This window comes from Pan paniscus, chromosome 21 (assembly GCF_029289425.2).
Source record: "Pan paniscus chromosome 21, NHGRI_mPanPan1-v2.0_pri, whole genome shotgun sequence".
NCBI lineage: Eukaryota > Metazoa > Chordata > Mammalia > Primates > Hominidae > Pan > Pan paniscus.
In genome coordinates this window covers 69,099,603-69,123,970 of record NC_073270.2, presented here as the reverse complement: position 1 = coordinate 69,123,970, position 24,368 = coordinate 69,099,603, and the positions used below count along the sequence as shown (strand labels likewise).

Genomic DNA, 24,368 nt, shown 5'->3' with positions numbered 1-24,368 from the left:
GGGGAGAACTGTGGCCGTAAAGGCAGCAGGGGAGGCATTGCCAGAAACCCAGCGCTCTGGCCAGGAGCGTGAGCCCCAGCTCAGTCCCTGGGGGCTCCTAAAAGAACCCAGAGGGATGCGATGGAGTCGGGGCTGATGGGAGACGTGCAGGTCGGCTGGGTCTCGGGGAGGCTGCCTTCCTGCAAACAGGAGCCAGGCCGGTTTGGTGCATCCGGAGGCCGCTCTCAGCTCCCTTGCCATCCTCACCTTTGATTCGTACTCAGCTCCACTGCACAGGCTGGGGTGGGTGGGGCCTCAGGGACCAGTCCCTAAGCTGCCTGGGCACCAGCTGGCCGCTGCCTTTGCTGTGCCATTTTAACTGGCCTCCAGCATAAAGTCAGTTTCCTGAAGACAGCTGGACTCCCCTTTTGAGGCTGAGCATCACTGGTGTCACACCAGGGTGGCGGGGGGGTAGGGCAGCTGAGGGGGTGGTGGGGATTAGAGCCACCGTGGTTCCCCCCGGCCAGGCTGCCTCCTCTTGGCTGCCAATGTGGTCTCAGCCACCCAGTGCCCAGTCCCTTCATCAAATTGGAGAGCCCCAGGAAAGGGGCTCCTTTGGAAGGCTCTGGATGCCCTGTGGGCTCTGGGCTTGATTCTAGCCCCACTCCTGCCTCATGACAAAGCCTGCTCACTCCACTGCTCAAAGAGCCTTCTCAGTTCAGGTGGGGACATGTAATTCCCTGCCCCGGAGAAACCAAGTGAGAGCAACCAAGCTGTGTTGCTGGTCACACAATCTGAAGCAACTCAACTCCCCAACAGAAGCCAAGTGACCTAGGTGTCCTCCCTGCAGGACGGAGGGGCTGGCTTGGGCTGCTGCTCTCAACAACTGTGTCTGATACCTGCACTGAAGGCTATAACTCTGCCCCAGATGCTGCTTTACCTGCACCTACTTTGGCCACATGCTCTCCTTGTCCCTCAGTGCAAAATCTGTCTCGATGCCACCTGACTTCTTCGACGTCTGATTTGTCCACAGACTTTGGGAATTTTCAGTGGTCTGTTTCTGTTCTCATGCTGCAGTGGGAGCTGGCATTTGGGGCTGCTTCCTGGCCTCAGTCAGGGCTGTGGCTCCTGTGGGTGCAGGCACTCTCTCCCATCCTGCTGACCCTGCCTATGACTCTCTATTTGGTCTCCAGGTCTGGTCAGTTCCTGGAACAGTTGAATCATAGATGAAGTGTTTGCCCCGAAGCTGTTTTGCGCTCACCTCTTTGGGGTATGCTTTGGTGCACGCAATGCTGCACTAGTGATCTTGGTGGGTTTTCCTTCTGTCAATATCAAGGGTCTCTCTTTGTTCCTTTTTAATACTTTTCATTCTCTCCTCAATGATATGGCTTCCCTCTTCATTTCTGGCACCTTTCTTGCTTAGCTGCCTAAGTGGTAACAGTGGACTAGTTACTGAATATTTGTTTGGAAAGGAAGTAGAAGTTCCCACATCACCCCCACGGGCCACAAGGCCCAGAAGCCCAGGTGTGTGTTCTGAGCTTGCCCCCATGCTGTTTGGGCCACAGTGGGGATAAGGCAGGAAGTCCAGGCTCACACAGCGTCTGTGATGGTTGGGAGAGACCTGGGCAGAGGTGCTGAGGAGCACGCAGGCCAGAAGCCTGCTGAGGGATGACCTTGCTCTGAGACCCTAAGGACCAGGGGCTGATGGTGCCAAGTCTCAAAGCAATGTCCCTGCACAAGGAACTCAGCACAGGGCTGGGTGGGTGAGGGGTGGCCATTCACACACAGGATCTGAACTCCTTCTTGGGCTGGGGACAGAGGGGATGATGAGGCAGGCAGGGACCTGCCTGTGCCCAGATGTGAAGGTGCTGGGGCCGGGGTGGGAGTGCTGTTCTGAGGGAGGAGCCATCGTGCAGGTGACTGGTGGGCCAGCAGTGGAACCATCTGTTGCCTGCGTGAGGCGCAGAGAGAGGCGGGCCCGCAGGGCCCTGGCCAGGCTTAGATGAGGCCCAGAGAAAGGGGCGGGGCCTGTTGTTGAGCCTGTTTTAGAGCTACTGAGACGGCCACAGGGCACGGCTGCCCTCCTGAACCCAATTCGCCATCAACCCAGCCCCTCCCCTTCCCCACTGCGGCTGAAGCTGCAGGGCCTCAAGGTGGGGTGTACGGAGCCAGGGTGGGGGACACTCTCCCAGGAAATGACTCCCGCCTCGCTTGGCTGGGTGAGCACTCAGGGGTTTATCTGAACTTGGAAATGCTACAGAGCCAAGAGCATGGGGTGGGCCTTGGCCGAGGCCGCTGCTTCTCTCTCCTTCCACCTGCAGGCTCTTCCTGAGCTTTTCTCCTGGCTTCTCCAGGATGTGGTCGCTCTCGGTGTCCAGACAAACCCAGGGAGGAAGGCTCAGCGTTCCTCGGGGCAGTGCAGAAAATGTCCTGGCAGGAGAGAAGGGAGGACAGATGTGAAAGACCGAAGACAGCTGGACACCGGCTCAGGGCCAGCGCCTGGCACTGTGGCCACCCTGAGAGCCCGCATCCTGGGTCTCTGCACACTGCGTCCAGCAGGGCCGTGAGTGGGCGGAGCCATGGGCAGGGCCGTGAGTGGGCAGGATTGCGGGCAGGGCCGTGGGTGGGGTTATTCTCTGACGGGTCTGTGGAGGAGAAGCAAGGCTGCTTGTTCTTAGCCCTGGGCTCTGACTTGATTCTTGGGCATCTCAGGCAGCTGCCCTCTTGCCCCAGCCTTACCAGGAGCCCCTGGGTCTCCTGCCTGTGCTCCTCAGCCCTCCTAGCCCCTGCCGAGTCCCCTAGCTCAAAGGTGCCGGCCCCTCATGGGCCCCAGGTCACACACCCTGCGCCACGCTCTGGCCCCTGAAGCTACTTGAGGCCGGAGTTGTGCTGTACCCACCACCTGCTCCTGGGACCCTGTCCCCACACCTGCTGCTGGGACCAGCCCCTCAGCTAAGTTTGCACACAGGGTCCGCCTGCCCAGCGCTTCCTGAGGAAGGCAGAGGTTACCTGGTGCTACTATGGCCCCCACCCTGCCTCTCTCCTCGACATACCCAGGGCCTCACACGCCCCTCCTGAGACTCCTGTGAGCTTTCCCACACCTGGACCAGGTGCCCACTGAGCAAACACCTGAGCTCCACTCTCCCTGCTGCGCTAACCCTGGTCAGGGCCTCCTCCGCCCCAGCATGCAACTCTGCATCCCACGAGGTGGAGCAGACTCCCAGCACGCCAATCCATCTCCGGAACCCCACGTCCTGTGACCCCACGCCCTGTGACCCCACACCCTGTGACCCCACCTTCCTGTTGCCCCTACGGGGTCCATAGTTGACCCTACTTTCCCCAGGGCCACCTCGCCTGCCTCTGCTGGGCCTTGTGCTCCCAGCACCCCACCCTGGACAGCACGAGGCCCCACCCGTTGGCCCCTCAGGAGCTCCTCCTTCCTGGATGCCCTCAGCCCTGGCAGGTGCAGGCAGCATGGGCTCACCTGTCACTCCCAGAGGCCCTGGGTGCTAGCCCCCTGCTGCCCAGGGCTGCCCGTCTGACCAACAGCTCCAGGCTCCCCTGCGAGGAAAGGGAGGGCATGTGAGGACGGAGCAATGCAGTGGCTTGGGGCCCTGTTCTGACGGGGACAGAGGGTGTCAGGGCCCCTCCCTGGGCACAGGCAGCAGGTCTGGTCCTCAGATGGAGTCTGAGATCTAGGGGCAGCAGCATGCCAGGTCCCCGTGCTCCACACAGGCGCCTCCTGGGCTCCATGACAGTTCTGGGGGGGCATGGCCAGGTGGGAAGGTGTCAGGTGGGGGCCCTGTGACGGTGCCTGTCACCCTCGTCTAGACAGGTGGGTGCAGAGGGGGCCGTTTATTCTGAGTAGTGATGTACCCCTCATCTGCCAGGCTGCAACCAGGCCACCGTGGGCAGCTTCCAAGCCGGGGGCAGGGGTTCCCACAGCCCACGGGGCTCCCCCCAGGTTGCCCCCAGTTTCCTGAGACGTCTGTGGGATGAGGGGTGGGATTCAGCCGATGCCCGAACAGAGCAGAGATGCCCCCGCTGCTGCCCCGGCCAGTGCAGAACTCAGTCCTCGTCTGGCTGGGTCATCCCCCGTCTGTTCTCCCCGCGGACGCCCCTCTCCAGCTCCAGCTCCCCGAATCAGCCTCTCCTCCATCTCAGAGTCCAAGTCATGACCCACCGCTGCTGCCTCAGAGGAGGAGGAGCGCCAACAAGGTCACGGGAGCCTGCGGCTGCGCGCTGGGTGGGGAGAGGCGGAGGAAGCAGCAGCCAGGAGGATAAGAGGGCGGGAGTGGGGAGGACAAGGAGGACAGGAGGGCGGGAGGGAGGGAGGAAGGATGGGAGGTAGGCTGGGCTCTCCTGTGTGGCCCTAAGCAGGCAGCTCATGTTTCCTGAAGACTGGGGAAGAGGTCACCTTGAGGGCCCTGGAAGGCCAGGCCGAGGCTGACCTCTTTGCCATGACTGGCTTTGTGTGGGCTCAGGGAAGCCTTGTGTCCTCACCCCAGCACCCCAGAGGCTGGACAGTGGCATCTCCAGCAGGAGCTGCTGTGCTGACACAGATTGAAGCCCCAGCCCCAGGACCAGGGGACAACCGGCGCCCCCACCGGCCACAACTCCCTCCCCAAGAGCCAGGAGCCCAGTACCTCTGCCCTCAAGGTGGCGGCCACCACGCCCCCATTCTCCAGGAACCAGGGCCTTGCTGCGGGTGCCAGGGGACCCCAGGGGCTCAGTGCCCGGCTCCAGCTTCTGCTCCAAGATGGGCATGGGGGGCCTGGTGTTCTTGTGGAAGGAGTCGAACTTTGACACGTGAGCTGTGGGGAGGAGGGGTGTCAGCAGGACACAGTGGGGACCCGGGGATGCGAGGCCTGTGCAGGCCACGCCAGGACACCTGGCCCAGGTGTGCTAACAATGGGTGAAGGCGGCCTCCCTCGGCCTGACCATTGTGAGGACAGACAGGTGTGGTGGGCACAGGTGCAGGGCTGCTGGCCTCACTCACTCTGAATGGCAGACTCACAGGCCTGGCTCACAAGCTGGTAGAGGGTGGCAAGGGACTGCGGCTCGCCCTGGAAGGGAAGGTGGTGCAGCTTTGGGACCCATGTGGCAGGTGCCTTCCCAGGAGATCCCGAGTGAGCCAAAGATCTCAGCCTCACTTACCTTCTCTCCTCGTTCCCCTTTGGGCCCTGGCAGTCCCTGATGAGGAGGGGAAGAGAAAAGAAGTCAGCAGAGATGGCCTGAGACCACACGTGACAAGTGTGAGATGGCCCTGGGGTGGATCCTCACTCAGGCAGCCTGATAGCCACAGTGGCGGTGTGAAAGCCCCATCCCAAATTCCCAGATCCTAGGAGCCTGTGGTCCTCGCCTGCACCCGAGAGCAGGCATGTGAGAGGCTCGGTTCTGCAGCAGAGTCCTGAGTGGGGCTGGAACTTGTGCCACAAAGGACTTGCCTCTGGCTGTAGATTTTGTGCTAGGGGAGATGGCGGGTGTGGGACACTGCCCAGAGAACAGACCCCTCCCGGGCCCCGGGCCCGGGTCAGGCCTGTGCTGGCACTTCCCTGCCGTCTTCTGTCTTCTTCCACCTCCCCAGCTCCTTGGTGAACCTGGAGCCCACCTAAGGGGGGGCCCATGGAGCTGCTGAAGGCCAAGGCATCCCCCAGGGGACACTACACCCCCATCTCCCACGTCTGTCCCCCTACCCTCCATGGAGCCTGCCACCCCACCACCTCCCCTCCACCACGTCTGTCCTGGGTGGGGTTGGGAGAGGTGCAGAACCAGCCCTTAGCTACACTCTCTTGTACTAGCACCAACACCAAGCTCCCAGCTCAGAACAGGCCTCCAACAACAAATGGGAAGTCCCTGGGTGGTCAATAGGAAGTCCCTGAGTGGTCAACAGGAAGTCCCCGGGCCGTCAACACGAAGTCCCTGAGTGGTAAACAGGAAGTCCCTGGCAGTCAACAGGAAGTCCTTGGGAGAGCAACAGGAAGTCCTTGGGTGGTCAACAGGAAGTCCATGGGCTGTCACCAGGAAGTCCCTAGGGGGGTCAACAGGAAGTTCCAGGCCAGTAAACAGGAAGCTGTCAACAGGAAGTCTGTGGGCTGTCAACAGGAAGTCCCTAGGTGGTCAGTAGGAAGTCCCTGAGTGGTTGCATGTGGGGCTTGCACCCTTCGCTCCCCCACCTTTGGTTGGCTGGTGGGTGTTGGAAATGCACTTACTGTGGGCCCCACGGTCCCTGGAGGTCCTCGCTCTCCACTAGTGCCCCTGGCCCCTGCCATGCCCTGGAACCCCTGCATAGACACAGAAGTCAGGGTTTGGCTTGGGCCCCCAGCAAATCTGCTCCCACTTCAGCCCTGGTTCCCAGATGTCCCAGGGGCCCCCTGACCTGACAAGGGCGGTGGATGCCTGGCTGGCCCCAGCCTCCTTCAGGCCATTCCTCCGGCAGGTGGTGCCTCCCCTGCCTCCAGGCCCTGGCTCCCCATGCCCTGCACCCCTCCTCCAGCACTGTCAGCACCCACGCTGCTCTAAACGTCCCCAGCTGTGCCAGCTGCTCCAGTGTGACGGCAAGTTGGGCTTCCCCTGAAGTGGCGCTTGCAGGGAGGCAACCTGGCCTGCCCAGCACTCAGCCCAAGGCCGACGCCAGGAGACCCCCCTCCAAGGTCTCCCAGGAACTGAGTCCTCAGCACAGAGCCCTCACTTGGGAGCATGCAGTGCTCCTGAGCAGACGCTCACCCACCCACAGGGCCCTGCAGAAAGTTCCAGCAGAAGTGAGGCCCTCCCAGGCACTTCCTGGGGTAACCTAGGGGTGGCAGCTGGTGTTCAGACTGGCCTCTGCCTGACCCCTGGAACACAGGAACCCTGGGTGGGGGTCGGGGTCATGGGAGGTCGGTACCTACCCTGGGGCCAGGGGGTCCAGGCAGGCCAGCAGTTCCCTCCAGGCCTCTCATTCCCTGATGGCAAAGGAAGGCGCAAGCTGGGTGGGGTTTGTACCTGTACCCAGCCCTCCCATGGTGACAGCCCCCCAGCAGCACCCAACACACCCTGTAACCCAAGCAGCAAAGGTGAGGCAGCTGAGGCTGCCAGGCTCCTACCCAGCCACTCCCCCACCCACCCTGCCTCAGTGACAGCTCCTGCCTGGGGTGGGCTGGAGCTCTCCAGCCTTCTGGCCAGGCCACAGGCTGAAGGGGGTGGTGCAGCAGGTGAGGCAGGAGCCCAGGAGAAAGCACCTCCCCCTCCCTACCCCACAGCCTCCATCTCCAAGGCCCCCCGTCCCCAGGCCAGTCTCTACCACCCTGACAGAACCCTCCAAGCCCAGAGCCAGCACCTTTGGTCCCTGGAGGCCAACTCTCCCGGGGATGCCCTGGTGGCCGGGGTGGCCCTGGGAGAGAACAGAGGGGCCGGCCAGGCAGGGGCCAGGGTCACATCCAGAGGTGGCCCTGCCTGTGAGGCCTCACCCTCAACCCCTGTGCCCCCCATGCATTCCCCATCTCCATCCCTGTCCTTCCCCCACCCCCACCAACCCCTGTGGCCCCCTGGCCCCAGCCACACTACCTGCAAGCCTGGGAGCCCATGGTCTCCTTTCTCTCCTTTGACCCCTGGTGGACCCTGGAGGGGGGAGATGGGCTGGACAGCGAAGCGGAGGGGGCACAGGGCAGGAGGGCAGGGAAGGAGTGACACCTACCACAGGCCCCTGGACTGCGCGGCCCTGGGTCCCCGGCGAGCCCTGCTGGCCTCCAGGACCTTCTGGTCCCATCTGTCCGGGTGGCCCGGGCTCTCCCTGGAGACACAGGCAGTGGGTAGGGCCTGACAAGGTCACGCTTGCCACCCCTCCTGTGGCCCCTCTGGGTCACAGCCAGCCCTCCCAGCCCTCTGGGCATTCAGACCCAGACCCACATGGAGACACCTCCATTAAAGGAGCAGGGGCAGCCCCAGCACCCTCACTGCTCACCCTGGGAGGGTCTGGGAGAACCCACAGCAGGGGTCTGCAGAGCTAGAGAACGGCAGAGCCAAGCCTGTGAAGCCAGTTCCAACCAACCTCACCCCCAGCCCTCCCCTGCCCAACTCTGGGTTCTAACGGGGTGTGGGGTCGCTGCAGAAATCACCGAGGAAAAGCCAGAGACCCCCACAGGCCAACTGTATGGAAGAGACAGAAAACTTTCTTAAGCCCTGGACCCCAAAACACTAGACTCAGGTTTTACGGGAAATCCAACCCTGTGGGGCAGAGGACACTGCTGCTATTTAAACTCAAATTATCTTTTGAACAAAGCAAACTGAGGTTCCAAACACTATAAAGAAAACTGTGACAGTCTTATTTAGAAGCATCAGTGCAAAATCCAAAACAAAATGTCAGCAAGCTGAACTCTGCAGCACATGGCATGGATAACGAGAATTCAGCGACCACGTCAGATTTTCGACGGATGCAGGAATCATCCAGTATTTAGGGATATCCTACAATTAATAGCTCCAAGATGCACAGTCATTTCATTATGTCCATAACAGCACTAGAACTTGTTTAATGTGCATTCTTGGTGTTTTAAATCTAATAAAAGAAGAGTGGATGGACTTCACTACCACATGACAAAATGCACCTGTCTCCGCTTCCAGGACAGCACTTTAACGGTCAAATGCTAGAAGCACTTCTGTTAGGCCAAGAAGAAAATGAGAGTATCTGCTACGGCCACTGTTCTCTGACAAAATTCTGGAGTATTCACCAACACCATTAGACAAGAAAAAGAAATTTGAGTGATCAAGACTGAAAAGCCGAAGGTGAAGTGTGTATTTGCAGGTGATGTCACTGTAAACCTGGAAAATCCAAGAAAATCACAAAGAAGATAATTGAGAAAGAAAACTGGGTACAAAAGTCACACACAGCGGTCACGGCCAGTGTGAAAATAATGAGGTAGAAGCTGTAATGAGAGAAAACACCTCACTTATAATAGCAACAAAAAAGAGGACATAAGTAGGGATGAAGGAGAACCGAGCGGGTCTGTAGGAAGAGACCATCCCCACACTGCACTGAGGGCCACAACAGGCCCTGTGAACAAAAGGCAGGATGGCTGTGTTTTTGGATGAGAAGATTCAACATCATGAAGACATCATCTGTTCCCGAGTATATCTATAAAGCGAATGCAGTTCCAGTAAAAACACCAACTGAATTGTTTAGGTTAAACGGGTAAGTCGATTCTACAGTTCACTGAACAATGAAATAAGCAAAGAGAGCCAGGAAAATTCTGGGGGAATAATACAAAGGAGGACCAGCCCGCCTGGCATCGACATCTTAAAGAAATCTGTAATAATTTAAGCAGCACAGCCCTCGCCTGTGAACAACAGACACATCAACGGGACGGACTGGAGCATCTGAAAAACCCCAAAATACACAGGGGCCTTAGGACAGCACGAGAGCCAGGGCGTTCAACTTCTGCAAGGGGCTGGCTGTGTAATGAAAGACTCAGGCGACCAGGGGTGGTCTGTGAAGAGGTGAAGCTGGAGTCCTCCCCGTCCTCTGTCCTCCCCAGCGTTGTAACAAAATCAGCTCTAGACGAATCCACCTGGGAGTGTCGAAAAGGGCCTGGAAGCACCAGGAGGAACCAGGAGGAGGCGCGCTTTCTACTCTCGGAATAAGGAAGATCTTTTAAAACAGGCTACAAAATTCAGAAGCCATAGAACAGAGCAGTAACATGGACTACGTAAAAGTTATTTTAAAATCTGTATGGAAACGCACGTCGCAAACAAGGTCAAAAGACAAGAAAATGCCAAACGCAGTCAAAACTCACATCACAGACACAGGGCTGGTTCCAGCAAGTAAAAAGCGTGCCCACAAATTATTAAGAAAAAAGAACAGTGGAGAAGAAGTCAGAGGACATCTCCAGCAAGAAAATATTGGCAACTTTCAAAGGGCATTCACGCTGCTTGGAAGAGAAATGCATTTTCATCTATCAGACGCGGCTCCCAAAGCAGCCAGGAATGCAAGATGGGGGTGGGAGGTCACCGCTGGCTCGTCGCGGGGGAGCGCCTCGCACGGCTCTGCCGGGCCAGTGTGGGGACATCCACCCCAAAGCACAGGGGCGTGTGCCCTTCCACCCAGCGACTGTCCTAGGGACTCTGTGCCTGAGATGTGCTCTGAGGCTCCAGCACAACCGCAGACAAAGGGAATATGGCAGCGCAGGTGCAAAAGGACAGCCCCGCCAGAGCCAGGCGCACGTCTTTGCTCACGGGGATGTGGAACTCGCTGGAAGGCTGCCGGGGGAGAGGTGGGTGTCGGGGTCGGGAGGAGGGCGGCCTTGCTGCACGCCGACCACGCCTTCGGCATCTGTGTCACACTTGTGCAGTACCGTGGTTTAGGTAAATGTTTAGAATCGAGCCTGGAGGGCGGCCCTTTGGCGCCTGGGGTGGGGGGCTGCTGCCATCGCTGGGCGCGCTGTCTTCAACATCCCTCTCTGCAGAACCAGAACGTCCGCCCCCGAAACAACTCCCTGCACGCCGCGCATGCGCTGAGCCTAGAGACATCTGAAAATACTCTGTGGGCCTAAGCTCCTGGGCCCAGCCCAGCACACAGAAGGCATCTGGCTCATGCCTGCCCCATGGAAATCAAGGGCGGCCTTCAGGGCCAACAGGACAGGTGGCCTCACCTCCCCAAGCCTCAGATTCCCCCGCTGGGCCATGGGGTTCATCCTCCCTATCTGGGTGAAAAGGGGACTTGCACCATAACCAGGCCTGGGCCAGGCACCCTGCAGGCACACGGGGGAGGCCAGCCTAAACCCCCTGGACTCCTGGGGTGCTGGGGTCCCTGCCTGTCTGCAGCTTGGGGAGACCCCACCCTGCCTAGGGAGGCTGCGTGCAGCTCCCTGCACTCTCAGGAACGCACTGGGAGGGGTGTTCTCTTCTGGTAGGTACGATCCAGGCCCCTCACCTCCCAGGGCTCCCCAAAACTTACCCTGGGCCCTGGGAAGCCCTGCTCTCCTGGGGTGCCATTCCTCCCAGGGAGGCCCTGCAGAGGCACAAACAGGGCTAAGCCCCCAGAACCACCCAACCGAGGTAGAGGGGCACAGACCAGCCCCTGAGCCCCATGCCTGGCCCACCCTGAGCCCCTAGCCCTACCCAGCCCCAGACTGTCCACTGCTGTCAAAGGGAAGAGAAGGGGTTTCCAGGGCAAGGACGCACTAGCCCATCCTTCCCTCTCATAGTCAGGCAGTTCTGGGTTCAAACCCTGGCCCCCTGAGTAGACAGGGCTGTGGACACTGAGCTCAGAGTGAGTGTCAGCCGTGACCTGTGGGGTGCTGGAACCTTGGGGTGAGCAGAGGCAGCTGCAGCCATGGCAGGTCCAAGGACCTCTCAGGACCCACCCCATGGCAGGGGTCCAGGCCTGGAAGGCCGCCTCCCTGAGGCCTGGGTACCCCTATAGCTCCTGCTGCAGGTGAGCTGGGCTGCCAGCACCCAGGACAGTGGCCGTCCAAGTGGCTGTGACTCACAGCCGGCCCACGTCACACCCTGTGGCCACAGCACAGTTCTGGATCCCAGTTGCGCCTGGATCCGTCCCAAGCCTCACACTTCAGAAACACTGGATTCCACGCCAGAGGAGGGTTCGTGGGGGAGGCCCAGCCTGGGGGAAGGAAGGAGCTGCGCCTGGCCCCCCTTCCCAACCCTGACAGTGAGAATCACTGGATTCCGCACTAGAGAAGGGTTCGCAGGGGAGGCCCAGCCTGGGGGAAGGAAGGGGTTGGGCCAGGCCTCTGTCTCCTGGCCCAGGGCGGGCACAGCAGGGAAGAGGCTCATGAAATACATCCCAACTCTGCAGCAGGACGGGGGGATGGACCGGGGCAGGAGGGCCTGGGTTACACATCCACCAGTGGCAGCAATACATTGGCCAGGGTTCCCTGGTCACCCCAGGGAGACGCCACTGGACTCACTGGGGGTCCTTGAGGTCCTGGGGGCCCAGGGGTCTCTGAGGAACAGGAACAGGCAGACACGAAGGCCGGGCAGGTCTCTCCATCCCTCTGGAAGAAGAGAGACCCTGCTCATTAGAGAGACCCTCTCCCTGGCTCTTGCCTGACCCTAGAGCTGAGATTAGCCAAGGACACCTGGGCTCCAGGGAGACTTCCAGACCCGCACCTGGGAGGCAGGGGTGAAGGTCAGGGGCACAAGTGCATAGTGGGCAGGTCCAGGACTCAGGCCACTAAGCCCCTGTATGTCCAGCCGGCCCTGGGTTCCCACCCTGCCACGCTGTCCGCATGAGCCCCAGGACAGAATGGTGCCTTCTCCCTCCCTCTCTCCCCTGTCTGGGCCCCCAGTATGGCCAAGCCCAGCACAGGGTATACAGAGGAGTCACTGAGGATGAGAGGGGCTCTCTGGTCTGGCCATGTGCCCCTTCCTGACTCATCTGCACCTGGCTGGGCCCACAGAGGTGGGCATGGCCGAGTGCAGCCAGGGGTTCCCAGCCTGCCCCAGGGCCTCCAGGACTCTCTGTCCAGCCCCTCTGGGCTCATCCACTGGCCCTGAGGCTGCCTCCTCTGAAAGCCTTCCCTGATCTCTCCCAGCACGGTGACAATCTGGACAGGCCAACTGACCCCAGGCACTGTGACCCTCAGTGGGCACTTGCCCTAACTTGCTTCGTGGAACAGGGGCAAGGGACGGGGCACACCGAGGCAGGGAGCTCACAGCACCGGTCCTCATCGGCCCAGGTGTCACTGCACACGATCTGCAGCATCTGGAGCTGAAACTGCAACACAGGGGAGCTGGCTCAGCCCCAGGGCTCAAAGAGGCTGCCAGCCCCCACCAGCGTGGCCCAGCAGGTGGGCAGGGCCCAACTCACCGCGGCCGAACTGCTCCGGGGGCCCCTGGCCTTGGCCAGCCTCCCCAGCGTGACGAAGCCGGCAGCGGGTGGGCTGCCCATCTCCCCAAGGGGCCGCTCAGCCACCTTCCGGCAGTCCACATAGAGCCTGACCTTGGAGCGGCCCACAGCCACGTGCACCTGTGAGACAGCACGGGAGGTTCTCCATAGCCCAGGCGGGGCCGGTGCCCACCTGAGCCCCCAAGGCCAGGCCAGAGCTGGGGAGTAACACCCATCCCTGGGGCCTGGGGTCAGGAACCTGACCTCACCTCAGGTTTCGGGGGACCCTGGGAGAACCCCCCCTTGCTGGGCCTCGGCTTCCCCTCTGTAAAATGGAACAAATGGCACCTGCTGCAGGAGCCTCCCGGGGTCTGTGGGTCCCAAAGAGACGGGCTGGGAGGCTCTTCAACTCCAATTAAGATGGAAGAGCTGGGGTAGAGGAACAGAGCCCCAGGTCAATGTTCCCTCCCAAGGAAGGTCCTGCTCTCCTAGGGAGAGGAGTTGGCATCCGGCAGGTCCCTGTGGGGCTGGGCTGCCCCAGAGCTGGGGGAACGGGGGAGAGGGGCGCGAGCTGCACCAGGACCTTGTGGAAGCTCCCAAAGAAAATCTTCCTCACTTCCTGCGGGTCGAAGGTGGCCTCCTGCAAGGCAGCCCTGGGGTCGCGGTGGAAGTAGGTCAGGGACTTCCTCCCGGCTGCCAGGGAAGGGGTGGAGCAGGTGAGAACGGGCTGCGACCAGCCTGGCCTATACCTTGAGCAGGGCGGCCCCCACGACAGGCCAGGAGCAGCCCTGAGGGTGCCAAGCTGGAGGTGACCCTCAATGTGGCCCACAGCCCCCTGCCCGGGACACCTGCCTCCCACCCAGGGGGTGCTGAGGGCCTGGCCTGGAGGCTGGACTTCCTCTGAAGGCCTCCCAGGGCTCTGGGGCCTCCCTGCCCCTACTCCTCCTGACTGCTGGGGGCGACGCAGGGCCCACGTCACCATCCAGCAGAACCCCAAGGAGGGGCTGGAAGTCCTCGGCCGTCATCTGCCACAGCGCGAAGGCCTCGCGGGGTGTCTCGGGAAGTAGGCGCAGAAGGAAGACGATGGTGTGCTCTGGAGGCAGGGGGGCTGGGAGGACGTCACTGTGGGGGTTGGGGGAGGGGGAGCCACATGAGCAGACCCGAGGGCGGCCAAACCTGGCAGGACGATCCGCTCGCCCAGCCCCAGCCCCAGTCCCAGTCCCTGAAGCTGCTCTGAGGGTCATGGTGGACCCCTGCACCCGCACACCCTTCCCAGCTGTAGACTGAGTGTGGAGGCCGCTGGCTTCCTAGGAGCCCAGACTGGTGGTTCCACAGAGCTGAGGGTCTATGAAGCCACACTGGGGCCTCCCTGCCTTGGTTTCCCCATGAGTAACACGGGGTACATAAAGGACAGAATCCCTCCCTGTTGAATGAGGAGGATTCAACAGAAGTACTTGGAGGCACCAGGCCCAGGGCCATCCCAGGTCACATCCCAGATGACCCCAGCAAGGGCTCACCAAGACCCATGCTCCCGGGGCCCGTGAGGGTGAGGGGTGCCGGCCCAGGACACCCCACAGGGGAGTCTCAGGATCACTACTGAAAGGCAGCTCTGCTCTCGGGAGCAGCTCCCCCGACTCACACTCATTGGCACCGCCCAGCGGGTCCTGGCCAGTGCCCAGCCAGACACCCTGAGGGGTGGGACCAGGGTCTTGGTCCCCTAATGTTCCAGGAAGCAGGGTCTCAGGCCTCTGATAGAATCGGGGTCCAGGGAGCAGGGTCTCGGGCCCCTGATAGAATTTGGGTCCCAATGGCCGTAGCCTCCTATCTGTCTTCCATTCACTCTTAGGATGCCGAGCCACCTTCCTGCCATCCCGAGAGCAGACTGGTCTGGGGCCTGGGCACCTGTGATGCCACCTCAGGAGCCTCCCGACCCCACACAGCAGGAGCCCTCCTCTTTCGGTGTGGCAACCCTCACGGGGGTCCACCCTGGCTGGCCGCACCTGGAGAACCATCTGCCCCCACTTCTCGGGCTGTGAGCTCTGGAAGGGCAAACAGGCATGGGAAGTGCCTGCTCATGCCACGAGGCTGGGAGGAGCCCTCATTTGAGAACAGGGACTCATGGAAACAGCCACCCTGTGGAGGCTGCCTGGTCCCAGCAGGGTTTGCTTGAGAGCAGAGAGCTTGGGAGGCACCCAGGAGGCCTTGAAGCTGCCTCGGGCTGCAGGCGATCAGAGCTCCCACCTCACCCACCCGTAAGAACACCCAGCTCAGCACGTGCACCTGAGGCCACCGAGGAAGAGGAGAGGGGGGCGGGGGGCGTCTACACCACCTGACGCCATCGAGGAAGAGGGCTCTGCAGCCTGCTGCCCAGAGAGGAGGGCAGAGGGCAACTATACCACCCTGAAGAGAAACTGCCATGGGGGCGGAGCACAGGGGGCATGTGCAGCAAGACTGGGGGGAGGGAGAGGATGGTGAGGGAAGCCGGGGAACAGTCATCGAGTTCAGCCACGAAGATACCGTGGTGACCAGGGGGCCAGGGCCGAGCATAGCACATGGGCCGGCGGCTGTGTGGGGAGAAAACAGGCTGGGAGAGACATTCCTAAGCCCCAACAGTGCTAGGTGAGTTTTTAAATATATATATTTCTATAATTTTAAAATCTCTGTTACAGAATATAACTCATCTTTGTAACTTCTTTTTTTTTTTTTTTTTTTTTAAGGGACGGAGTATTGCTCTGGTGCCCAGGCTGGACTACAGTGGCACAATCCTGGCTCACTGCAGCCTCCGTCTCCTGAGACAGACATGCTCCCACCTCAGCCTCCTGAGTAGCTGGGAATACAGGTGCCTGCCACCGCACCCAGCTAAGTTTGTTTGTTTATTTGTAGAGATGGGGTCTTGCTGCATTGCCCAGGCTGGTTTCAACCTCCTGGACTTAGCCTCCCCAGTAGCTGGGACTGCAGGTGTGCACCACCACACCTGGCTTCCACCTTTATCATCAACCATTTTAACTTAAACTGTCATGCAGCTTATATCACAGTTCAGGGTCACGATGAACAACATCTCTGTAAATAAGGGAGGGTGGTCATGAGATATCAGGAATTGTCCCAAATCTCATGCAAAGCTATTTGAGTGATCGCTTCCTCTAAATCCGGCTACTGGCAGATTTGGCCCATCGCCTCAGGTCAGTCTGGGGCTCCTGCGTGTTTGATCAGCCCTCAGCTCACATGGGAAATAGATCCATACTTGGTTGCAAAAATATGCCAAGGGGCTGGCCTCACTCTGCCCATGGAGATTTTATTAATTTGTAAAATGTGAATTTCTGAAGTGTGAGTACTGGGGTGAGTCAGCCGTTTGCTGACATAGCAGCGCTGCCCTGTCCCACAGCCTCCAGGAGGTCTCCGGCCCATGCCCGCCCCCCCACCATGTCCTCCTAATCTTCAGCGGCCCCAGCCTGGGCTTCCAGCTCCACCCCAGCCCTCGCCCTCACACCTGACCCGTCTTGTCAGCTGGGCGTCCTTGAAGAGCGTGAAGGTCGGGGTCCCACCGAAGGCAGAGGGCTCCATGGCCACGCCCCGGATGGACGCATAAGCCTTTTCCACCAGGCTGAAGGCCACCATCAGGTCAAACCCTGGGGAAGATGGTGGGGGAAGGGGCACCGAGGGACCCTCAGAGATGGCAGGGGAGGGAGGAAGGGGCAGGAGCGGGGACTCAAGAGGGACCCAGGGGCTGCAGTGTGGTGGGAGGGAGGGGTGACGGAGCGGGGTGGGTGGGAAGTCAGCACAGGGGCTGGGGGGTGGGTGGGGGTCTGCTTCAGGCCCTGGGCTGGGCATCGCCCCCCACCCCTCCCCAGGGGAATCCAACACACTGGGAGGGGCCACTCCCCAGGCCACCATGGTAAATCACTGGGCCAAATGCCCAGCTTCGGAGACCCAGAGATGGACAAGGTGGACGCCCAGGCCCCGATCATGAGCCCCAACTCCCACCTCTCGCCCCTGCCCCCCAGCAAGCCCACTGCACCGCGTCCCCCGCCCGCCCAGGGTCGTTTTCCCTCTGAGGAAGACTCTGTCAGTGAGTTCCCCTTTGCTGGCACACAGCGTGGCCAGCTCGCTCCATCCACCCTGCCTGGGGGCCTGCGATGACCCCATTCCCTGGCGAGCCCCACCGCGCAGAGCCGCAGGTGCCAGCCACCACCCTCGAAGCCCCAGCTCCTTTCCGGCACTAATTGGTACAAAGTGAAGGGCGAAATCCCATTCACACTGCAGCTTATCAGCGCTGCCAGCAGGCACCGGGCAGGAGGCGGCAGAGGCCGCAGCCCTTTCCAAGGCCTGTTTCAAGTAGGCAGTCCCTGCCTTCCCACCATCCCCGCCTGTCCCACAGTCCTGTCTTGTCCCTGCTGCAGGCTCAGAGCAGTCACAGCCCCACAAACATTCACTCACTGAAGCCTTAGGTGAGACTCACAGTCCTCACCACCCGCAGCCCTCCCTGCACCCTCGGGGCACTGTCCCCTGCCCTCGAGCTGTCCACCTCTCAGCCCCTCTCTGGGGAGGGTCTCACTCTCAGGCAACTCGAATGAGAACCCCGGGCTCAGCACCTCAAACCCCCAGTTCCGGTCAGCAGAGACCCTGGAATGGGGCTGGAAAGGACCCAGGGCCCCCAGCGCTGCCTGGACTCTGCCGGGTCCTGGCACTGACCTTACATAACCTTCGGCTCCCTCAGTGAGAAGCAGGAATAACCACCGCCCAGCCAGCCACAGGGACGTCTGTGGAGGCACAAACCCGCCCAAACATCCTCCAACTGCACCACCACTGGGTCCCAGGTCACGACACCCTTGGCCCCCAAGCCCAGGAAGAGCCCGAGAGACTGTGGGCGGGCAGGCAGGGGAGGGCATGCAGGACCCACCTGGGAGGGAGCCGTCGGGGCGGAGGGCTGGGCAGGCTGCTGAGAGGAGACAGGGTCAGTGTGAGTGGGAGCGGCCCAGCCCCCAACGCCTGACAGACCACTGGGGAGGGGCCACTTCATGGACGATGCCCCAGCCTGTGCTCCATCTGTATAGGTGGGACTGTGCTATGTCCCATCTGCCACCCACAAGGCCTGTGGTCCTCACGCCTCCCAGAAAAGGAAGGGAACAGGGATGGTCCCTGCCCCTCTGGATCTCACTGAGTGAAGCAGCTGCCCCCAAGACAGCCCGGTGGGCCCCGGGTCGTACCAGGCATCTCACTGGGTGTGATACCCTTCGAGGGTACTGGTCACCCAGGAGTGCCCTGAACTGGCAGGGCCAGGGAGATGCCTGGTGTGCGGGCAGGCTGGAGGCACACGTGTCCTGGGGGCCAGGGAGATGCCTGGTATGCAGGCAGGCTGGGGACACGCGTGTCCTGGGGCCAGGGAGATGCCTGGTGTGCGGGCAGGCTGGGGACACGCGTGTCCTGGGGCCAGGGAGATGCCTGGTGTGCGGGCAGGCTGGGGACACGCGTGTCCTGGGGCCTGGGAGATGCCTGGTGTGCGGGCAGGCTGGGGGCACGCGTGTCCTGGGGGCCAGGGAGATGCCTGGTGTGCGGGCAGGCTGGGGGCACGCGTGTCCTGGGGCCAGGGAGATGCCTGGTGTGCGGGCAGGCTGGGGGCACGCGTGTCCTGGGGCCAGGGAGATGCCTGGTGTGCGGGCAGGCTGGGGGCACGCGTGTCCTGGGGCCAGGGAGATGCCTGGTGTGAGGAGAGGCTGGGGACACACATGTCCTGGGGGCCAGGGAGATGCCTGGTGTGTGGGCAGGCTGGGGACACGCGTGTCCTGGGGCCAGGGAGATGCCTGGTGTGAGGAGAGGCTGGGGACACGCATGTCCTGGGGGCCAGGGAGATGCCTGGTGTGCAGGCAGGCTGGGGACACGCATGTCCTGGGGGCCAGGGAGATGCCTGGTGTGCGGGCAGGCTGGGGGCATGCGTGTCCTGGGGGCCCAGGGACTTGGGTTTGCTCTATGGCAGGTGCTCGGAACCCTTCATGGGCAGAGAAGGCAGGAAGGAGCACTCCTGATGGGAGGAGCCGCTCTCCCCTCCCATGGGAAGGCTGCCTTGCCGGGGAAGCTGTCCAGGCAGTGAGGACCCCGTCCCCAAGGGCGTGCAAGCCAAGACTGGAAGACCCCACAATGGGGAGCCCAGAGGGAAGCTGGAAGGTTGGGATGGATGCCTCTCAGAGCCCTTGCCCTGGACCTGTGGTTCTCCAGGAAAACCAGCAAGAGACAAAAAACCAGCAACAGCAGCTCCCACCGTGGAAGACCCCAGGCAAGTGTGACCACGTCCTCATCCCTGGAGAATCCAGGTGGGGCCAGCCCGGAACCAGTCATCTCCAGCCACCCGGGACCCCTGCCTGCCTGTGACCCCTGGGGTCAACTAGGTCTGGGGTTGGCTGGGTCTGGGGTTGGATGAGTCTGGAGCTGGCAAGGTCTGGGGTCTAGGGCCCGGCTGGGGCTGGGAGCTAGGGCCTGCCAGGGTCTGGGTCTACCTGGGTCTGGGGTCTTGGTGCCCACTCACCTGTCTGGCCCATGGCAGACACAGCCTCACTCCTGCCTGCTGCATAGATAGCTGAGAGCAGGACCCTGTACTTCGTGGCTGCCTGCAGGTCGGGCAGTGTCACGTGGCTCCTGGGTGCTGGCACAGAGACCTAGGAGAAGGGAGGGTGCCTGGTCCCCACTTCCTGGGCAACTTTACTCGTCCATGCGGCTCAGCTGCCTCCCTCTGCGTCCTGCCATGGCAGAGCTGCCACCCTTCGCAGACAGTGTGGCCATGCCCCTTCCAGGAGGCCCCACGAGGTGGGGCAGCCTCAGGCTCTACCAAGACTCACGGATTTCTCAGGTCCCAAGCCAGAGGCGGGGGCGTAGGTGAGCCAGTAATGGAGCACGTGGCCAAGCGGGGGTGTCCAGCTGACCTGCAGGCTGTCGGGGGTCTCCGAGGCCAGGGCCAGGTTGGAGGGTGGGCTCCTGCTCACCGTGGCTGGCCGAGAGCATGGGCTGTGTGGGGCTCAGGCCCCTCCAGAAAGGAGGCACCCGGTGGCCAGAGGACCAGCTGCCCAGCCCCTACCCTGCTCTGTGTAATGCCTCCACCACATCATGCCACACCCCTACCACAGCCCACACCACACCCCTGGCACAACCACACTGCACCCCTGCCACGGCCCACACCGTGCCTCGCCACACCACACCCCTGCCACAGCCCACACCGCACCCCACCATGCCACACCACACCCCTGGCACACCCACACCATGCCCCCGCCACGCCACACCACACCCCTGCCACTGCCCACACCGCACCCCGCCACGCCACACCACACCCCTGGCGCACCCACACCATGCCCCTGCCACAGCCCACACCGCACCCCACCATGCCACACCACACCCCTGCCACTGCCCACACCGCACCCCGCCACACCACACCACACCCCTGCCACACCCACACCACGCCCCTGCCACGGCCCACACCGTGCCCCACCACGCCCCACCACACCCCTGGCACACCCACACTACGCCCCTGCCACAGCCCACACTGGGCCCCTGCCATACCCATACCACGCCACCTGCCAGGGCCCTCACCATACCCCCAACCAGGGCTGCTGCCTGGGCTGCCCTGCGGGACACTAGGTGGTTTGTGCACTCGGCCACTGGGGGAACACCTATCCCCGTGTGGGCTCAAGGAAGTGCTGCAGACTCCAGCGACCAGGCCCAGTGATCAGGGCTCTGGAGCCAGCAGTTCTGGGAGTCTAGGGTCCTGGGCCTGTGCAGCGGGTGAGTCAGGGATCCCCTGGGCCATCCCTGCCCCACACCCAGCAGAGGGGAAGTGGAGGGGCACCTACAGGGGGTATAGCGGAGGGACACAGGGTCACTGCGGGCCCCGTCCCTGTAGTAGGCCAAGATGGTGACGTTGTACTCTGTGTGCCTCCCTAGGCCAGGCAGGACGGCCGTGCCGAGGTTCCCTGGGACAGAGATCTGGGGAGAGGAGAGCCCCAGGGGTCACCAGGTGCAGTGGGGTCCTCAGGTTGGGGGGCCGGGCAGTGAGGCATCCCTGGGAGACAGGGTGGGCGCACATATGGCTCTGAGCCCTAGACTTTGGCCTCAGGACTGGGGGCCCACAGGGGGCCCCTCGGAAGGACAAACCCACCCCTGCCCACCTCGTGAGCCTTCCCCTCTCCCAGGGGCGTCCATGTGATCTGGTAGACAAGCACGCCAGACGGGGCTGCGGCCACCCACGCCAGCTGGACTGTGTCGCCTGGCAGCTCCGTCACGGACAGCTGGCTTGGGCTGGGAGCTTTCTCTGAAGGAAGTGGAGACACAGGCTGGGGGTGTAGCCCCTGAGCCTGGGCACCTCAGAGGAGGGGCAGCCACACCCAGGAGCACCCTATACCCCCATCACACCCGTCCAGGTGCCCGCCCCCACCTGGCTCAGCACTGACCCAGGGCAGGCTCCCAAAACACTTGATGTGAACTGTCTAGTGGGGCAGAAGGACACAGAAACCCTGCTGGACCCCCAGCCCCAGCCTCTCCCCACTCACTGGTGGTCACCCGGCCAGTCAGCGTAGAGGAGCCACCCCCAGGGTAGAGGCAGGTGACACGGACAGTGTAGGTGGTGGAGGAAGAGAGAGGCCCCAGCGTGGCCGAGGTGGCGTTCCCAGGAGCCTCTGTCTGCAGCAGGTGGGAGGGCGACATGGCAGGCCCAGCCGGTGCCTGGAGCACTTGCTGGGGTGGAGAATCAGGCCCAGCACCTGCAGCCAGGACTACCCCATGACCCCCCAAAAACGGGGAAAATGGGCTTGTCCTGAGGGATGGGAGGGCAACAGAACTGCAGGACGGCTGGGGTGGGCCTCCCCAGCCTGGTTCCCCCCAGACCCCACACCCACATCTGCCCCCACACCAGGTGCCCCCGCTGCGCCTCGTGGCCGCTGTGGTTTTGAGTGTGTTATTTGATGGTTGGCTCCACCCCATGCCTGCCAGACAGGGCCCCGTGGTCCCTCAAGACACTCGGGCCCCCGGCGGGCTCTGCTCTCACCTGCCCCGAGTGTCCACCCTCGCTGGAGACATAGGTGACCCTGACCAGGCGCACAGGCCTTGGGGCACCCTCCCAGAACACTCGTGCCGCGTCGTGGCTCACGTCTGAGAAGCCCAGGTGTCTCGGGGGGGCCAGGGCGGCTGCAAAGCACAGCAGAGCCTCAAGGCCAGCACGCGGCCTCCATGGCAGGGGCAAGGGTGGGCAGTGGCTGGGACCGAGGGGGCCTGAGGTCTCCCATGCCATGGAAGGCTGAGGAACAAGATGGGGCACCCGCCCGTGGGCAGGCAGCCGGGGTTGGAGCACTCACGGGTCCTGGCATGGATGCCCCGGGCCTCGCTGCCCTCAGGGCCTCGCAGGCTCTGCACCGAGACCTCATAGTCCCTGCCAGGTTCCAGGCCATCCAGCAGCACCTCGGGCCGCCCGACCTGCACCTGCAGAGACATGACGTCCCAGGGCAGCCCCCACTCTCTCTGCCCCACTCCTCTGCCTCCCCCGCCACCCCCCGGCCCAGCTCACCTCTCGCTCCTCCTCCTCACCCTTGGGGGAAGCAGGAGAACATCGCACCAGGTAGTGGGTGGCCCCGGCCGAGGGCTGCCAGGTGAGGTGGATGGTTCTGGGCGTCACTGCGGCCAGGGTCAGCGCCCGGGGCGGAGGCAGAGGTGCTGGGGGGCCATGCAGGGGCGCTTTAGGAAGGAGCCCACACAGAGATCACACCCACGCACGGGGCACCCTCACACCAGAGCGGGTGGGCGCTTTAGGAAGGAGCCCACACAGAGATCACACCCACGCACGGGGCACCCTCACACCACAGCGGGTGGGCGCGGCCACCGCCTGGCAGGTGCACAGGATTCGAAGTGGCACTTCCCAGGCTTCACCTTGGGCCAAGGTTTGTGGCTCCAGCTCTGGGGACACAAGGCCACCCCACAGTTTTGTCTAAGGCCATCTGCCTTGAGGTCATGGGAGGAATGTGGCCTCCGGGGGATGAAAAGGGCTTCGGGAAACAGCCAGACACAAAAGTCTGCACGGTGTGATTCCACCTGCAGGAAACGTCTGGGACAGGCACATCCAGAGACAGAAGGTGGCTCGGGGTGGCCGGGGGGGCGGGTGCTTAGGGGTGCAGGGTTCCTCTGGGGGGATGAAAATGATCTAACATGAACTGTGGCCATGGGTGACAGCTCTGAATATACCAAAGCCACTGGAGTTGTACACTTTAAATGGGCAGGTTGTATGGTGTGTAAATTACATCTCAACAAGGCTATTACAGACGGGCTCATGGCAGTCCCTGGGGGTCCAAGAACCCAGCGAGCTAAGCCACGTGCTGGAGGCCAAGCAGGGGGGAGCTCCATGAACACCGTGGACAAGCAGCATAATGGGCTGTGATTACAGTTGAGGTGATGACACCAACGGTATAGCTGGTGTTCAGAAGAGAACACCCAGGGTCAGAGGGGCCCAGTGACTCGGCCTTGGTCACACAGCAAGCTGGGGATGGTGCCAACTGTGGGTGGTTAAGATCCAGAGCTGCTCGCTATGCTGCCCTGGGGTGCCAGGCTCCAAAGGACAGCCGTGAGTGGGGCCTCCCACCCAGAACCTGGCCGCTGCCTCTGCCCCACCTACCTGTGGTCACCAGGCCCCGCAGGCCTTCGCCAACCCCGCCCTCATAGATGGGGAACACGGAGACCAGGTACTCTGTGCGGGAGGCCAGGTTGTGCAGCTCCGTGGAGGCGGCGGGCCCCTCCACCACCACCTGGAACAGAGTGGGCAAGGACGGAGCCAGGAAGGGGGGTGCCGGGGGATGGGGAGCAGGACAGGAACTCCGTCAGCTGGAGTGTGAGCTCAGCTGGGGCCCGCAGGGTGCCCCACTTCCCACAGGCCTGGGCTCCCTGTACCTACGACAGAGCAGTGCCAGGCATGGCATGGGCAGGCCCACCACAATTATCAATCGATCGATCAATCAAAGGGAGAAGGAGCTCTGAGTCTGACCCTAACCCCAGCACCCTCGGAACGCCCCCTGCTCTGCCCTCCTTGGCCACTAAAATGCACTCATCCCAGGCTGCCTCCCAGACGCAGCTCCCCAGTGAGTCCCTGGGCTGTCAGCCCCTCGACACCCCCTTCTCAGCCTGGACCCAGTTATTTGTGGGCCTTTAATCCTGCCCTCCCTTTGGCTCATCAGATCCCACTACAGCTGAGGACCGGCTCGGGGAGCCCTGTATACCGGCCCCCTCACCTCCCTGGGGGTGCCACCTCTAGAGGCTCGCCAAACGATCAGATACTTGAGGGGGTGCCGGGGGGCTGGAGTCCAGGACAGGCGGATGCTGGAGGAGGTCACCTGGCTCAGGACCAGGCTGGTGGGGGCAGGGAGGGTGTCCAGGGCTGGAGCCGCTGCTGCTGGAGTAGCGGGAGTGGGGGGCAGGTGGTCACTGCACGGGCAGCTGTGTCCACGCTCCCCCTGGTGGCCACTCACAGGAGGGACAGGAAAGCTGCTCCCCAGCCCTTCTGTGGACAGATGTAAGAGGGTGCTGCAGACCCCCTCAGAGCCACAGGAGCCGG

General features: G+C 62.2%; 1 protein-coding gene across 5 annotated transcripts in view; it reads right to left on the bottom strand.

Annotated features, from left to right (window-relative positions):
• Positions 1-2,195: 2,195 nt before the first annotated feature.
• The window catches only part of COL20A1 (collagen type XX alpha 1 chain), a 38,796-nt gene continuing 16,623 nt past the window's right edge, over positions 2,196-24,368 (bottom strand). The window contains exons 10-37 of one of the 5 annotated variants that reach the window (XM_055104558.1): positions 24,046-24,314; positions 23,436-23,565; positions 22,338-22,483; positions 22,129-22,252; positions 21,822-21,961; positions 21,328-21,457; positions 20,947-21,089; positions 20,632-20,764; positions 19,627-19,775; positions 19,317-19,446; positions 17,697-17,735; positions 16,287-16,425; positions 13,779-13,921; positions 13,383-13,492; positions 12,782-12,940; positions 12,611-12,688; positions 11,880-11,966; positions 10,907-10,960; positions 7,655-7,750; positions 7,525-7,578; positions 7,298-7,351; positions 6,870-6,923; positions 6,192-6,263; positions 5,137-5,172; positions 4,979-5,045; positions 4,626-4,793; positions 3,464-3,540; positions 2,196-2,409 (exon numbers count right to left, since the gene is read on the bottom strand). In XM_055104558.1, coding sequence (XP_054960533.1) covers positions 3,467-3,540; positions 4,626-4,793; positions 4,979-5,045; positions 5,137-5,172; positions 6,192-6,263; positions 6,870-6,923; positions 7,298-7,351; positions 7,525-7,578; positions 7,655-7,750; positions 10,907-10,960; positions 11,880-11,966; positions 12,611-12,688; positions 12,782-12,940; positions 13,383-13,492; positions 13,779-13,921; positions 16,287-16,425; positions 17,697-17,735; positions 19,317-19,446; positions 19,627-19,775; positions 20,632-20,764; positions 20,947-21,089; positions 21,328-21,457; positions 21,822-21,961; positions 22,129-22,252; positions 22,338-22,483; positions 23,436-23,565; positions 24,046-24,314 — 2,978 coding nt within the window. In that variant the 3' untranslated portion in view covers positions 2,196-2,409; positions 3,464-3,466. Of the gene's footprint in view, positions 2,410-3,463; positions 3,541-4,227; positions 4,794-4,978; positions 5,067-5,136; positions 5,173-6,191; positions 6,264-6,869; positions 6,924-7,297; positions 7,352-7,524; positions 7,579-7,654; positions 7,751-10,906; positions 10,961-11,879; positions 11,967-12,610; positions 12,689-12,781; positions 12,941-13,382; positions 13,493-13,778; positions 13,922-16,286; positions 16,426-17,696; positions 17,736-19,316; positions 19,447-19,626; positions 19,776-20,631; positions 20,765-20,946; positions 21,090-21,327; positions 21,458-21,821; positions 21,962-22,128; positions 22,253-22,337; positions 22,484-23,435; positions 23,566-24,045; positions 24,315-24,368 lie in introns of those variants that run through there. The other 4 variants (XM_055104560.1, XM_055104559.1, XM_063601175.1 and 1 more) reach the window with 4 other exon arrangements.